General features: G+C 33.1%; 1 protein-coding gene across 1 annotated transcript in view; it reads right to left on the bottom strand.

The window, feature by feature from the left end:
- LOC136041464 (unconventional myosin ID-like) overlaps positions 1–16,363 on the bottom strand; it is a gene marked incomplete at its 5' end in the record, with an annotated part of 92,942 nt that overhangs the window by 18,140 nt on the left and 58,439 nt on the right. The window contains 3 exon segments of the mRNA XM_065726149.1: positions 3,428–3,590; positions 7,200–7,444; positions 13,061–13,211. Of these exon segments, the coding sequence (XP_065582221.1) occupies positions 3,428–3,590; positions 7,200–7,444; positions 13,061–13,211 (559 nt within the window).

The following is a 16,363-nucleotide window of genomic DNA, read 5'->3' as shown; positions in this document are numbered from 1 at the left end:
TCAACTAAAAAAGCTCTAAAATTGAGCAAGCCTCCTGAATCCTTTGTTCCGGCAGAACACATTTTCTTCAATCCTGATCATCATGCACAATTTGATGATGATATGGTCATTTTTAATGATAAAGGTTTTACTCAATGGGCGAGGGAGGCTACTGAAATAAAAAGAAAAATATATGTTTGCCAATGTTTCAATAAATACGAATACAGGAAATTTGAACCAGTTGTTAAAGAGGGCATTAAGATTTTACAAAATCACCAAGGGATGAGTTTAAATACAAGACCAAGGAGAATTGCATCAATGATAGCAAGAACAAGATTATTTCGCAATAGAATAATTAACTTCATTTCCATTTTATATGTTCTTATTCAGTTGCTTTGGTGTTCTCATCGAAATAACTCTTTTAGTAATAGTGACCTATGTGGATTTGCTGCGAGAATTTTAGTTTAATATTGGTAGCGGTTTTTAGGTGTTTTTAGTTTTTTTTTTATCTTTGTTTGTTCTACGCTGAAGATGCCTCGTTTTTATAAAGGTGAAATACCTACGTCGGTTTGGTTTTTATCTTTTCTACACCGGCCGTAGTCTCGTTTTGTTTATCTCTTCATTGAGTTTCTGTTCTTTGTCTTGGTACTTCAAATAACTCGAACTTAATTGGGTGTTTATTTAATTTCTGTTAGTTTTCAGCTATTTTTAATAAAGTGAATGAAACATGTTTTCTTCATTTTTCTTATTCATTAAGCCTTATTATTATTATTATTAACCTATTATTATTCTTGGATTCGTACCATCGAACGTTCGAGCATCTCCAAGTAAATTCAATTAGTTTCACAAAACAAAGGGAGAAAAACTAAAAAAAAGTCGTCCAATTTTGATTATAAGTGTCCTTGATAGAAAAAATTACACCATCGAATCTTTAACTCCAAAAATACAAAATTTCATGTTTTTAGCGTCAGAGGCACGACTTCATTTGTTTTTGTTTTGTTTTCCTTTTTTTCACAAAGGAAGCTCTAACTTCTTGTCTATTCCAACATGAAAACCGTTTTGCTTATTGCTATTAATTTATACTTATTTATAATTTATTTAACTATGTACCGACTTTTTATTTATTTATTGTTTTGAAAACCCATCGTAAAAAATAAAAAGACAAAGCAGTTAAAAATATCTATACGAAAAATAAACCATAATAAATACAAATAAAGACATAGACATCAGTTAAGAGAATACAATAATTTCAAAAATTGAAAATTATGTTTATAAATGAGCTACTTGATCAGCATTAGAAACAGATTGCTTTGCGTCAATAACAGGGCGTCGTTGCTTTGCATCAATAACAATCGATTGCTTTGCATCAATAACAGGGCGTCGTTGCTTTGCATCAATAACAATCGATTGCTTTGCATCAATAACAGGGCGTCGTTGCTTTGCATCAATAACAATCGATTGCTTTGCATCAATAACAGGGCGTCGTTGCTTTGCATCAATAACAATCGACTGCTTTGCATCAATAACAGGGCGTCGTTGCTTTGCATCAATAACAATCGATTGCTTTGCATCAATAACAGGGCGTCGTTGCTTTGCATCAATAACAATCGATTGCTTTGCATCAATAACAGGACGTGCTTTGCATCAACAACAATCGATTGCTTTGCATCAATAACAGGGCGTCGTTGCTTTGCATCAATAACAATCGATTGCTTTGCATCAATAACAGGGCGTCGTTGCTTTGCATCAATAACAATCGATTGCTTTGCATCAATAACAGGACGTGCTTTGCATCAACAACAATCGATTGCTTTGCATCAATAACAGGGCGTCGTTGCTTTGCATCAATAACAGGGCGTCGTTGCTTGGCATCAATAACAATCGACTGCTTTGAATCAATAACAGGGCGTCGTTGCTTTGCATCAATAACAATCGATTGCTTTGCATCAATAACAGGGCGTCGTAAACAGATATTTGTTTTTCTACAGAAACCAACGGATTAGGCAATCTTAGACTACATCAAAAGATAGAGATTACAATTTTATTCGGGAAAGTGTAGTAGATATTTTGCGAAACGAAAGAGAAAAAGAGCGAGGAAAAAGAGAAAAAGAACGAGAAAAAGAACTAGATCTGTAAGCATAATCCAGAACGATGAAATACAAAGTAATGCAAGAGTTGCCAAACTGAAAGGCTTCAAAATAAGACGACAGCTGAAACGTGCGAGAATCATTTTGCTGTAGTTGAGGTGGGAAGTGAGGTTGGTAGTCGGTTGGATGTAGAATTAGTAGTTAAGCAGGGTTGTTTCCTATCCCCGTTTATTTGAATTATTTGTATAAATTGTTCCGTCAGGAACGCAGAAAAGACACTGTAACGCAGGTGAGCTTATTAATAACAAAAATTAAATAGGAAAGCCCAACTTTATGTTCAATATGAGCCACCAAAAGTTTTTGAGTATACCTTACTCAGGATCCAGCGGGGAGACCAAGAAATGTAATGTAAATGACTGACTTGGTCCTGCTTTTCAAGAGAGGAATATCATTTGGACTATATATCTTCCAGTTAAAAAAAAATTGAACAGTCAGTATTAAATTATGGGAAATCGCTAATTGTTCTAGAAAAAGTTTTATGTTCATATGGTATAATGATAAAGATTAACCAGAACTACGGCTATAACTTATACAGACCTGTTCCAATATGAAAGGTGTTCGTGGCGATTTAAATTCTTTTACAAAAACTTTGCAGACTTAGACAATTTAGACAGGCTTTCATAGATATAAAGATTATATCTATAAAGATTTATAGATAGAGTTTCTTTTTTTTATTGGCAAAGGAAAAGAAATGGATGGAGAGCACTAAAACTCACAATCCTTGTGTTTATGAGCCAAATTACAAATTATAAGAATTAACCAAGCTAGACTTGAGATCCTTTGTCCGTGAAGAACAGGGGTTCAAGATCTGGTGTTACTGGTTATTTGGTTTGGAACGGCAGTTGGTGGTATAACTCTGTACTTCCCCCAGATTCGACTCAGCTCTAAATAGGTAGAAATCTGGAGAAAGTAAACAGGAAGGGATTGCTGGCCCCCAGCCCCCTGGTTGAAGGGTCGTGGAACAGAGATCTGCGCCGCTGGAAAGTCGAAGTGGCCTATTCTTACCTTTTTAGGGTATTTTTAGAAGAAATGTTTTTGAGTCTTCCCATTGAAATTGTCCTATATCATGTTAATTTAAAATTTACTTTCTTCTTTTTAAGTTTTAGGTTAAATTTATCGTAAGATACAAATCATAGGCATCGCCTTGCACATTGTTTGGAAGAAGTTGAAGATAAACCAACACAAGAGCGTCCGAATGAAAATTTATTTTCTTTCTTTTGAGTTTTAGATTAATTTTGCCACATGATAGCACTTCGTAGTTTGGCTCAATGCAGATAAATACGGCTAGAGATTACAAGTACCTGTTCTAACATGAAAAGTGTTCGTGGCGATGATACAAAAATCTTTGTTTTTCCGTAGACAACATCTTGACTCAAATTCTGTTCCTTTATTAATATCTGTACCGCTTCCTTATCGCTCCCGCCATGGAAATTGGGCCAAGTGTACTGTGAGATCATTTTGTACCTACAATCGAATTCTTATTTTAAAATATTTAAATGTCAAAATTGTTTATCCTAGATAAGAAAAGAGTGAATAATCTTAGTAATATACAGAGTAATAGTAAATAAACAGAAATAGCTTAAGTAAATGATCAGAAACAAAGAGAACGCTAACGTCACCGTAAATCAATTATAATCTTGCTTCGCATTTATTCCAATCCTTTATTCACAAATTGATTTAATTTTAATTTAATCTTTGACTTTGTTCAAGAATTCCATATTTTTAGTCCTAAATGTTTTCGAACTTTTTCCTGGAGGACACTACCGTGGCCATAAATGAATTATAATTCTGTCTCGCATTTATTCCACTACTTTATTTCATAAACTGACTTAAATTAAATTTAATCTTTGACCTTGTTCAAGAATTCCGTATTTTTAATCCTAAATGTTTCTTTCTTTCAAACTTTTTCTTTCAAAATGTTTTAATATCTGATTATAAATTAAATCTTATATTTAAATAAGCAGTAAAGATTAAACCATTTAATTACTTCAATTGTGGTGGTTAGATTGAAATAATTTATTGATATTTGTTTTGGACTAAGTCACAATTATCCCAAAAGAATCTCTCTCGTCTGGATTGACCATTCTACAAGACAAAAGACAATGAAAAAAAAAAATAGATTCCATTTCTATATATGCACAATACCTAAGAATAAGGGATGTATTTGGATTAGGGCGAAATATTGTCCAAAGAAATCTTCAGATAACACAATTTCAACCAGTTATTTTCAAGTTTAGTTTAATAATAATAAAAAAAAACAAATGAAAAGTAAAATTTAGCAGCATAGATTATAAAAATGTAAAATTTGAAAATTTGGATGCTTCTAGGTGGTGTTAATCTTCTCTGTTGGATAGTCAAAATCTTCCCTAGGACTTTAGACTCTCGTTTAATGTTGGAATACGTTGTGATTAGGCATAAATGACCACAATCTTCCTTTCCAATGAAGCCTAACACCCCCCTCCCTAAAAAAAATAAAAATAAATTTTGAATTCTTTTGATTCATTCAAAGTTTAGATTAAGGTACTCTCTACACGAAGACTTCAACCCATATCCACTATAAAAATTACTACAGAAGCTTAAGGAAAACCTAAAAATTTAACAAATTTAAATTTAAAGTTGTGAACAACTAAATTTGAAAACAGAGAATAATAAGAATTTCACCTTGACATGCGCTACTAGGGCAACGTGAAGTGGTGTATCAACTTTGGTCAGCTCTGCTCACAAAGAAGTTATCAACCCCTTGAACCTTGAAAAATACCATACCTCAAGAACAATTCAAGGAGGATTCCAATTAAGACTGATGGGAATGAGTGCTTATATCAACACTTCTTTTAGAGGGAACTTATGGTCATCCATGTCCCAGCCTCCAAGGGGCCCCAATATTCCAACCCAACTTTTTACTCCCCCTTATTTTTACTTATAACTTTTGAGCCTTGAATTTTTCGACTTAGAATTTTTTGACTTATAATTTTTGGACTTAGCAACCTAAAAATTTAACAAATTTGACAATAAGGGATAATAAGAACACCTACATTTGAAAACAGAGGATAATAAGAACCTTTGCCTTGATACGCGATGTTAGGGCAACGTGAAGTGGTGCAGCAACTTTGGTCGGCTCCGCTCACAAAGAAGTTATCAACCCCTTGAACTTTTAAAAATAGCATACCTCAAGAAGAAAGTTCTCTCCAGTAAAAAAAAAAAAAAAAAAAAAATGATGACTAATTCCTTAAGACAGTCTCAACTACATTCTTAAAACCCACTTTAATTTATATTTTCTGATACCCAGTCAATGTTGTTAGTTTTACAGTGGATTAATGTATACAAGCTAACACTATATCACTTTGCCCCAACATATCAAACCTAACACAATCTGTATTGTTATTTCTAAAATTGCAATTGTTGTTTCTAAAAGGTACCAGCTAAGACTATGTTACTAACAAATATTAATTGTCCCATTTATACTAGATGTTGAAAACAGTTAGATATTATGTCTATCCCAACCAATTGCAACACTTTACTAATACTTGCCAGACTACGTCATAGCGCTGCATTGTTGCATTATTATTTATGAACGTTGTGTAGCCACTTGCATGAGGACAAATAAACTAGATTTTGCACCGAATCATATTAACTTTAAAACCGTTGTACTATTGGAGTTTTAAAAAGATGGATCATGACCATCCTAAGAACTAAGAACATACTAAGAACTTGGCAGAGGGGCCATAGGTACTTGGCAGAACTTGGTATAAGAACTTGGCAGAGGAACAATAGGTTTTAAAGGATAATGAAGTGTTTGATTTCAGAGTAAATCAAAATAAAGTAAGGTTTGTTACCAGAGAAGAAAATAAATTTAGAAAGGCGAAATTATAGTGGGATTCATAGAAACTCCAGGGCGAAACTTTTAATAGTCAAAATTGTAGAAAAATTGCATATGGTTCAATGAATATCAATATCGTTAAATAAATAATGATTGCTGGACTTGGTCTAGATTTTCAAGTACAAACAGATTTCTGGAGCTATTCAAAAATACTGGCTTTTAGGATGTGCCACAAAAATATTTAAGGTTTATGTCTATTGTGAATAATAGATTAAGTAAACGCAAAGTAGGATTGATAAAAACCTCAAGTGGAAAAAAAAACAGGAGAGAAGATGAAAAAACAAGCCAAAACAGCCGAAATAGAAGTGGACGTGCTGTCTTCTGCCATATTTTTTTTTAATTCAATCACATAATTATAGTTTTTCAAGAATAATAATAGCTTGTAGAACATTCCACAAAATATAAAGAATGTAAAGTTTTTAGCTACTGGAGACAATAGATAGTAATTACAATCTTAGTAAGTACAGTAAGCACAGTAGGTATACATTGTAAGTAAATAAATAAAGTTAGGGTAGTAAATACAGCAGATTATAACATAACGTTTATTAAACGTTATCTCTGAACAGCTGTACAAGTTATTATTAGCTGCTTTTGGTGGTGTAATAACAAGGCTATAAATGGAATAAATAAGGGAAAATAAACACCCCAAAAGATGGCAGGAGACATGCCGACCATTAGTCCGTCCTATCCTCTTCTTTAGAAGACCAACAATACAGAAACATTGCAATATTTGTAACAATCGAGGAACACATAACAGCTTTCCAGCCAAAAATGATTTTTCATTTGGGGAAATCATTTCCCTTGTTGTAATGCCTTTAGGAGAGGAATTTTCCCGACTTTATTCCTGCAATGATAAAAGATCACCCCAAAATTCTATTCAAACATGGTGCAACATGTCAAACCTTGCGCAAAAAGTTAATGGTGGGAGGGGCGGGAGACCTCTCACTCTTTTAATCTTCATTTTTGACGGGAACGCAAATTCAGTAATTTGAGTCTGTTGGTAGTTGCTTTGGTATTTCATGATAGTAGGAGGTAGGAGGGAGGTGCTTAAGCAGGTAGTGAGAAATAGCCTGTTGCCTATTTTCATTAGTACCGTTATGTACTAATTCCCCTAGTTATACAGGCAATAAACTTTTTTAGTTAAATTATTTTGCCTAAATATTAGACTTCAGTCATTGACCCTGTTCTTGCCTTACCTTCTTAAGAAACGGTCATAACTCTGTCTGTAAGCAAATCCAGCACGGCGAACTCGGACATTTTCCAGCAGTCCTAAATAGTTGACCTGGTGCGTCACTCGTTCAACATCAAACAAAACTGGACTCTTCTGGTCATTGGGTTTAATGCAACGAACATAGTAGGGTTCCTTCGACGTCAAATTCTTCACCAAAAGAATCATCGAGTTTTTGAACAGCGTCCCTGCTGTTAAAGGGCGCTTTGTTGTCTGAAAAATGGAATGACAATTTAAAGAAGTTAGTTTTTTTTGCTATGAATTGTATTATCTAATTTATGAGCTAACTTACATCATTAACAATCACTGATATTATACTTGAGGCTTATTCTTAAGAAGCAAATTGGCGCACCATTACTTCATAATATATTGTTAGTTTCGACAAACAAATACCTACCAATTGGGGGCGCAAAATTACAAAAATTTGGGAGGGTGGAACGATTTTTTCAGGTCTTTAATGAAGATACAAAAAATATATATTCAAAATATAGAACCGGGGGCAATTTCGGTTTCTTCGGTTTCTTTTCAATTAAGCTACCGAAAAAGATATTTTTAAACATCTGGGGGTGGGGGCAATTGCCTCTCCAAGATATTGAAAAATATCTCTGCTTTATTTTTCATTAAAAAAAAATCAACAAACAACAGAATCCCCCCTAGATGTGTTAAAATATATTTTTTCCTCCTTCCTTTCCCCAAAGCGATTCGCAAGATAAATTTAGCCTTTATTTTCGGCCTCTTAGCTTCTTATATTATAAGGCCGGGTAAAAAAAAAACTGACACTTTTGCTGCATCTTTTTTTACAGCACGTCCAATTGTGCTCCAAGAATGGACTACAGATAGGCTAGCAGTGGCGGTTCCGACATCTCTTGCACCAGGGGGCGAAACCTTGATTAGCACCCTTACCCCTGTCTCCCACAAAATTTTCAGACGAAATTTTAACACAATTTTCATTTATTAACAAAATTCTTTTCGGTTTATTAATTAGTTAATGATTTATTTTTAGTTTATTATTTTTAATATTATTTTAATTATTGGACTGTTATTTTAATTTGTTTATTTTAATTGTTATTATTTGATTATTTTACTATCATTATTTAACTATTTTTATTTATTTACATTTTATTAATTAATAACATATTAATTATTTTCATTTATTAACTGCGCCTTCTACTTAATTTTAACAGCATTTCGAAAATCATAAAATAATTATAACCGTTAGATCATTTACTTAAAGTTTGGGGACCCTAAAATTTGCGCGTCCGGGGTAAGTGTTATGCCCCCCTCCCCAAAAAGACTACCCCTGCAGGCTACGAAACAAAATCTACCGAAATATACTCGATATCTCACCAGAAGAAATAATTAGTCTCCCGCCCGACTTGAAATTCAGAAAGGTTAAAGGGACCACTGAGCTCTTCATTTTTGTTATTCTGTTTTTGTTTTTGAGCATATTTAGGGGAAAGGAAATCACGGCTTGCGGTCATTTGTGTAGCCAGGTGGCTTGAGCACGAAGGAGGGGGTTTCTAGCTGTTCCGAACAATTTATCAAAAATGAGACATAAGGATAGGTTATAAAAGTGTCAATACAAAATACTGATATAAATTTGTTATTCTTTCGAAGAATGCGAAATTAATTCAGATTTCAAAAATATATTTTTGAAATCTCATCGGGCAGGAGGGATTTTTCCGTGGAAGTGGAGCTAGATTTCGTGGTATTATATAAAAAACGATCAGAAATTAAATAAAAAAACATTTTTTCAACTGAAAGTAAGGAGCAACATTAAAAATTAAAATAAACAGAAATTATAACGAATATGAGAGGGGTTGCCTCCTCCTCAACACCAGGCTCTTTACGCTAAAGTTTGAATTTTATTCCAATTCTTTAAGAACGGCTCCTGAAATACAAGGTTCGTTTAATTAGAACAATGAAAAGTTTTTTTTTTTTTTTTAAGTGCTAAAAACTTGAGCGTGAAGAGCGAGGTGTTGAGGAAGGGAAACCCACCTCATATACATAATAATTTCAGTTAGTTTTTAGTTTTAATGTTGCTCCTTACTTTCAGTTAAAAAAAATAGTTTTTTTTTATTTAATAACGTCAAAGACTGAAGTTATTGTTGTCATGTTGTTGAAGCAAATACAAGTCATGTTATTTTGTAAACAAGCAAGAAAGAATTTCAAGCCAGTTAAAGTAGTGTATCCAAACAATACGGCAAGAAATCAAAGGGTAAAAATTCAAGGTAGGGTACTGAGCAATTACATAATTATGGTAACTTTTATTACAGAATAATTAGGCTAAGAGAAAGCTTATACAGGCTAGAAGTAAAACTTTTAAACTTGAAATGAATCGTTGCTGACTGCGTTTATTCTACTTAAAAGTGAAATAATTATATTTATACACCATGACTAGACAAGGTTTTCCCTTTGAGTTGTGTTTGCTTTAAGTGATAAAAAGGTCCCTTGTCTAACTTCTACAAAAAAGAAGACTTTCAACAGGATATATATTGTCATTGTATATCAAACTTGATTAAAGATTACAGCAAACAGAGATAAACGCCGAGTCCAAGTCCAATCAAAAGATAAAGAATTCAGACTTATTTTCAGACAGTTAAGGAATTACTGAAGTATGTCATGATGCACATAGGGGGTTCGGATTGGAAGTTTTCAACACCAACAAAAGATTCTACTCCATAAATTAGGAGGTTCGGATAGGAAGTTTCCGACACCGAAAAGATTCTACACCATAAAATCTCTCATTCCCAATGGAACATCCATATTTTATTGTCAGGGGGATAAAGGAAACTTTAAAAAACGTACCAAAACTGTGTTTATGTGTATTTTTTACGTTTTTATGAGTTAAAAAAAATTCTAACACTCCTCCTGGATACGACCTTCCTCTTCCCCTATTTCCTCCAATTTTGACCAACTCAAATTCGAGGATGATAAAGAAGCACATTTCATAAATTTAGCATTGATAGATTATACTAAATATTATATGGTAACTGCAAATTATTGTTTCTTTAAAATGATAGCCGAATATTGCATAATACTTGAAAACTATCGCGCTTGGAACCCTTGAAGAAAACTCTTTGAACCCTTTGAATAAACCCTTTAAAGGATCCTCCAAACTTTGAAATTAATCATTCAATTTTTGTTCACGTCTTTTTTTCGGTAAAAAGTATAGTTAAATACAAAATTGCAAAACTAGATTGCATTGACAAAAATGGAGAAATACAAAAACAACCTTTGACTCTTTAAGGCATATTTGGAGTTTTCCCAAAACCAATATCTTACTCTCATTATAACTCTTCATATTATTGGACGAAGAACAGGGGCTTCAAACAGGGTAAAGAAAACCTCGCTTTGATTTACATTTGTAAATCCACAGAGATTAAAAAAAAAATAATAATAAAATTAGACCTTTATTATTATTTAGATATTTCCGAAACAAACACAATTACTTACTTACCTATTATACCTCTAATTTATTTAGTAAATATAATAAACAGCTTATAAATTCAAAGCAGGTATCCGGAATGTAGGTATCGGATACAAAGCAGGTATCGGATTGCAAAGGAGGCAAAGCAGGCAAAGAGGAGGCAAAACAGGCAAAGCAGGTATCGGATTGCTGACCGATTCGTTGAATGGATTCTCTCAGCTTCTCATATTTAAAAATTGGTTGGAAAAAAAATTACCTTGTGGTGATTCCTGAAAATTCTGAAAATTTGAAGTCGGAAGTAAACCTCAAACTATATTTTAAGGGATGTAACCACCCCCTCCTTCCTAAAGCTAGAGTTTTTTATAATTTACTTAGATATCTGTGAAACAATTACTTCCTTTATAATTATGATAATAAATTTAGAGCATTTTCCCGTCGACTTAAGAGGAAATTAAATAAAAAAAGAAGAAAGTATAAAGCTAGAGGTTGTCTCATCCGTCGTATTTTCCTAGTGGTTTCACAGCCTTAGAAACTGTATTTCTGGGCCCAAATATTTCCAAAAAGTCCTCTGAACCAACCCTAAGAGAGGGAGGGTCTCATTGGGTCGTGATAAATTTAGTATTTTTCCTATTTTCCTCATATAAATCTTATACTTTAATAGACATTTTGCAGTCACTTTTTGAAACACATCAGTAAAAGGTATCACAACTTTATCTTTATTTACTTGTTTCCAATTATAGTCTGAGATATGAGCAATTCCACTGAAAAAGCACTCCATGACATAATGATGCAGGTATTTCACAAGCATTTTTCGAACAAATTCACGCTTGGATACTTTGAATATAAAAGGAAAAGCAATATTTATTTAAATTGCCGCACGTTTTATCAGTCTAAAGTGAACACAATAATTTTAAACTAGAAGCATCGTTATAAGTTAAAAAATGTTTTAATCAGGCCTGTGCAGTGGAGATAAAAGCAGTGGAGAATTCCTCAAAACATCAGGTTCTTACCAAGGAGTAAAAAAAATAAATAGGGAATAAGGTATTAAATATTTATGCTTTTTGATACGTCAAGCTTGATGATCTGAATATCATATAGACTAATAAAGGAATGGATTATTTCGAGAGTCAAGTACAAGCCCAATAAGACTATATGGATACTATAATGTGACTATAAATGGTATGTACCATTATACTCACTGTATGTGACTATAATGGATAGTCTATTGGGGATCTGGCTCATCTAAAAGTTAGACCACCATCAGAACGGGCTGATGACACCCATACTAATGGCTAAAGCTGGCTTTTGATTGGGAAAAAGGGCCTAAATTAAAGGCAAACTACCTTTGAGGTTATCTTAGGCATAGTATAGCTACAATGTTTTTTTTTCACATTTTGTGCTGGAGACAAAGCGAACCTTCACCCACTCCTCCCAGGTCCATGGAAGTTCACAAAAATGTATCGAAGAGCGTAAAAGCTCGGATCTCTTTCCCTCCAAGTAGATTATTTGGAGATCAGGCCAGCCTTATAGAAAAGTTCTCTGGTCTCTTCCTACTCAATGCATTTTTTCGTATATATCTAGTACCATAGAAATAGACTTCGACAATCGAACACGGTGAAAATCCTAAAAACTTTATAAAACGCTTTTTCTGTGGAAGAGTTTTTATTAATATTTACATCACGATTAGCATCGACTTATTTAATTTGGATTTCTAAAATCCTAAAATAAAGCACATTATGTGGATATGTCTGTGTTTTCAATCATATGGAAAGAAACCGTCATTGGACCTTCTGGGTCGATTGGCAACTGCTAAGAAAACCCCTGAGCATCTTATATTCAATTTTCCCTGAATCTAACTTCACCGTGTGATTATTACGCTTGGAAAAAGTATTGAGTGAGGTTGGTAAGACTTATTAACAATTAATTCAATGGTAAACCAAATGTTATATTCCTTTTTTTGGATCGGATTTCTGTTTATACTTTACCCGCTGTTAAGGGGGAAAGGGTGATATTTGATAATGTTTTGATATCACAGAGAAATAAGATAGCAAAAAAATATTTCAATTGATTACCAATAATTAGTTAATTCAATCGTACACCAAATGTTATATTTATTTTTTTGTGTGTCTGATTTCTCTTTATACTGTACCCACTGTTAAGGGGGGGGGGACGGATATTCCTTCCACTTCCAAATATAATAGTTAAGGCCTTGCTAAAAGCCCCCTCCCTATTTAGCCTAAACAATGTTCTGGCCTATATTAATACGCACTTTTGAACTGCCATTTTCTTAAAGAAAGCTTAGTAAATGTTCTAATTTTTCGGCAAAAAAGCCAGATATTTCGAAATTTTTTCATGTGTATACCTAAAGATTTCCCTTCGGGTTGCTGGAATGTTCATACCTTATATATATTTTGAGCTCCTTCGGGCCACATTTCCTTCAAATATGCATTAGATGAACTGTATAAAACTCTCTTAAAATCCTGAAACAACGTATCCTTATTCTTATCCAAAAATCCATTGATACAATAAATCACATCACCAGCATAATGCCTAGAAAACAAAAGCTTTCTTATATTTTTTCTAATTCGTTTAGTTAAATGACAAAAAAATAAAGTGAACAGGCTATTTGAGCCTGCTGTATCGTACCTATAGATACATAGAGAGTATAACCGTACCCAAGATTGTATCCAGAATTTATATTTGGGTGGGGGGAGGTATTTTTTCGGGGAAACGTTTCAAAAAAACTTCAAAATCCACAACAAAAATTTATATATGTATTTTAGTAATATTTTTACGAGTCGAACGAAAACATCGCGGGATGGGGTCAAACCCTCTCCTCTGGATTTAGAAGCAAAGGGGGTATCCCCTAGGAAACTTCAGGAATAAACATATAATACAAGAAAAATTTGAATATTTAGACCCAAATCTCCTCATTAAAAAACCTAATTTTTCCACAAACCACTAATAGTGGGTTTCGATTGTTTGTACCATAATAAATAGATCTGGGATACAACACGATCCCAAAATATATGTTTTTCAATATTTTATCTTTAGTCTTTTATTTTTAAGCTTTCAATATTTCTTTTTATCTTTAACGTCTTTTAATACATAATATTATTTTTTATTAAATTTGAGACTGCAATCTAAATAGCGACGAAGACCACACTGCCTTTCCATAACAAATAAACACACTTAGAAACAATAGGGAAAATTCTTCTCAAGACAGTGGAATTAAAAACAGTGGATATTTCGACTATATGTCCAAGGGCAGTCTTCAGCACAGCACCAAGACAATCAGATGTACAAAAAACTTATATTAAAATAAGAACTTTAAAACTAAAAATGCTTTTAAAAAACTTTTAAAACAGCCCTAGCATTATTACTTCAACGAAGTTCAACCAGGACTGATAAATAAAATGATGTGAGATGACAAAATTAATAAAATAAAATAAAATAAAAGATTTCAAAAGTAATCTTGCTTTTTTGGCAATAAGCCTTAAAGGTCTTCTTTATGCTGTTGTAGGTGTTTTTCTACACTTTGATGAGTTTTACCAATATAGTAATTACCACTGTCACATGGTATTTGACAGACCCCTCTTTGGCGAGTAACTGGGGTTTTACCTTTACCAAAGTTTAAGAAATTTGGGATTTTAAAATTATTAGTGAAAACTAAATACAGATTATTTTTTAAGCAAATACTTTTTAATTGTGTTGTGATTTTTGGGATGTTCGGAAGATAGATTATATTTGAGGACTTATCAGCAGCATCACATTGTAACATATCTTTTATTTTACTATATTATTTACTATATTTATTATACTATATTTTATTTTACTATATCTTTTATTTTGTAACATATCTTTTATTATATCTTATATTATGTAAGAATCGGAGCAAATGGTCAGGGCACGATCAATGAGAGAAATTACAACTGTTCTTTTAACCTTTTTTTGGGGGAGGGTGATTAGAATTAAAATGAAGATATCTATTGTTTTGCGTAGGTTTTCTATAGATAGTAATATCCAGCTTATCAGTACTACAAATAATTAACACATGTAAAAACGGTAATTTATTTTCAATTTCAATTTCTAGTGTAAACTGCAAATATCTATCATAAGTATTAAGATGATCTAAAAAATCCCGAAGTTGAATTTCCCAAATTCCAAAGTGAAATTACATCTTCCATGTAGCGACCCCAATAGATATGTTTTAAAAATATGAACTTAATGCCCAATTTCTGAGGTTCTCGACAAAAATATTTGCCAGTAGCTCGGGTAAAGGTGCTCCCGTTGGTAGCCCTTTTTTGCTGATAAAAGGAATCACGGAACTGAAAATGCTTTGAAAACTTATTACAAATTTTAACTAGGGTCATTAAAACTCCACAATCAATTCGTGTCACTGAATCTTCAATTAAGTGGTAATTTCCTTCTATTTTGTTTTTTTAATGTTTGCTTGGAAATAGCCGAATCTATATTTGTTTAAATGGAAACAATGTCGAAACTACTAACTATTGTGTTTTCTGAAATACATGTGTTATTAAGTTTTTCAACAAAATCTGCCGAATTACTAATTTACGAAATATGGGAATACAGCAAAGGATTGAAAGCTGTGCAAAGCCATTTTCCGAAATTGGAAGTGGGGGCTTTAGCACATGCTACGATAGGTCCGATTTGCTTTGATCCACAAATAAAATGAGAAATAAATTTTATCATAGATCTTCTTTTTTGGCAACAAACACACCATTCTTTTTATCAATAATACAATTAACCGTAGACTAAAAGGCCATTTCCATAAAATCAAAGATATTTCGCAATGTGAGGCTCCTGATGAGCCCTCAACTATAATCTATCTTCCGTACATCCCAAAAATCACAACAAAATTAAAAAATGTTCACATGAAAAATAATCTGTATTTAGTTTTCACTAATAATTTTAAAATCACAAATTTATTGAACTTTGGTAATGATAAAGCCCCAGTTACTCGCCATAGAGGGGTTTATCAAATACCACGTGACAGTAGCAATTACCATGTTGGCAGAACTCATTAGAATCTAGAAAAACGTCTACACCAGCATAAAGAAGATATAGGCAAAGCATTAATTTCTAATAGTTCTAATAACTCCTCTGATTCTGCTTTAGGTCAAGGCTCAAAATAAATCATAATAATTCCTTAAATACGGACTTAGGAGAATATTCATTAGATTTTTGTAATGACAGTATGACAGTTTTGACAGCAATCACAGCTTTGACAGCATGTAGACTTTTTGCAATGACAGCATGACAGTTTTGACAGCATGTAGACTTTGTAATGACAGCATGACAGTTTTGACAGTAATCACAGTTTTGACAGCAATCACAGTTTTGACAGCATATAGACTATTTGTGATGACAGCAATAACAGCTTGATACCATGTCAAAGAAGCATCTGAGCTGTAAAACACCTTTGGTCCTCAGTTTTGTAGATTATGAGCAAGCGTTCAATTCTGTTGATAGAAGAGCTTTAGCAAAGGTCTTATCCTTGTATGGTATACCAGACAAATACACTAAAATGACCAGTGCTATGTACAAGAATAATACTGCTGCGGTTAAGATTGGAAATAAGGTTAGCAGCTGATTTTGTATTAAATCCGGAGTCAAGCACGGTTCCGGAGTCCGGAGTCATTAGTAACGACGGTGGGAGCGGCGAAGATGCTAAAAGTAGA

The sequence above is a fragment of the Artemia franciscana genome, unplaced genomic scaffold (assembly GCF_032884065.1).
Source record: "Artemia franciscana unplaced genomic scaffold, ASM3288406v1 PGA_scaffold_23, whole genome shotgun sequence".
NCBI classification, from domain to species: Eukaryota; Metazoa; Arthropoda; class Branchiopoda; order Anostraca; family Artemiidae; genus Artemia; species Artemia franciscana.
The sequence above is the reverse complement of the archived record's forward strand: the minus strand, read 5'-3'. Positions and strand labels throughout refer to the sequence as shown.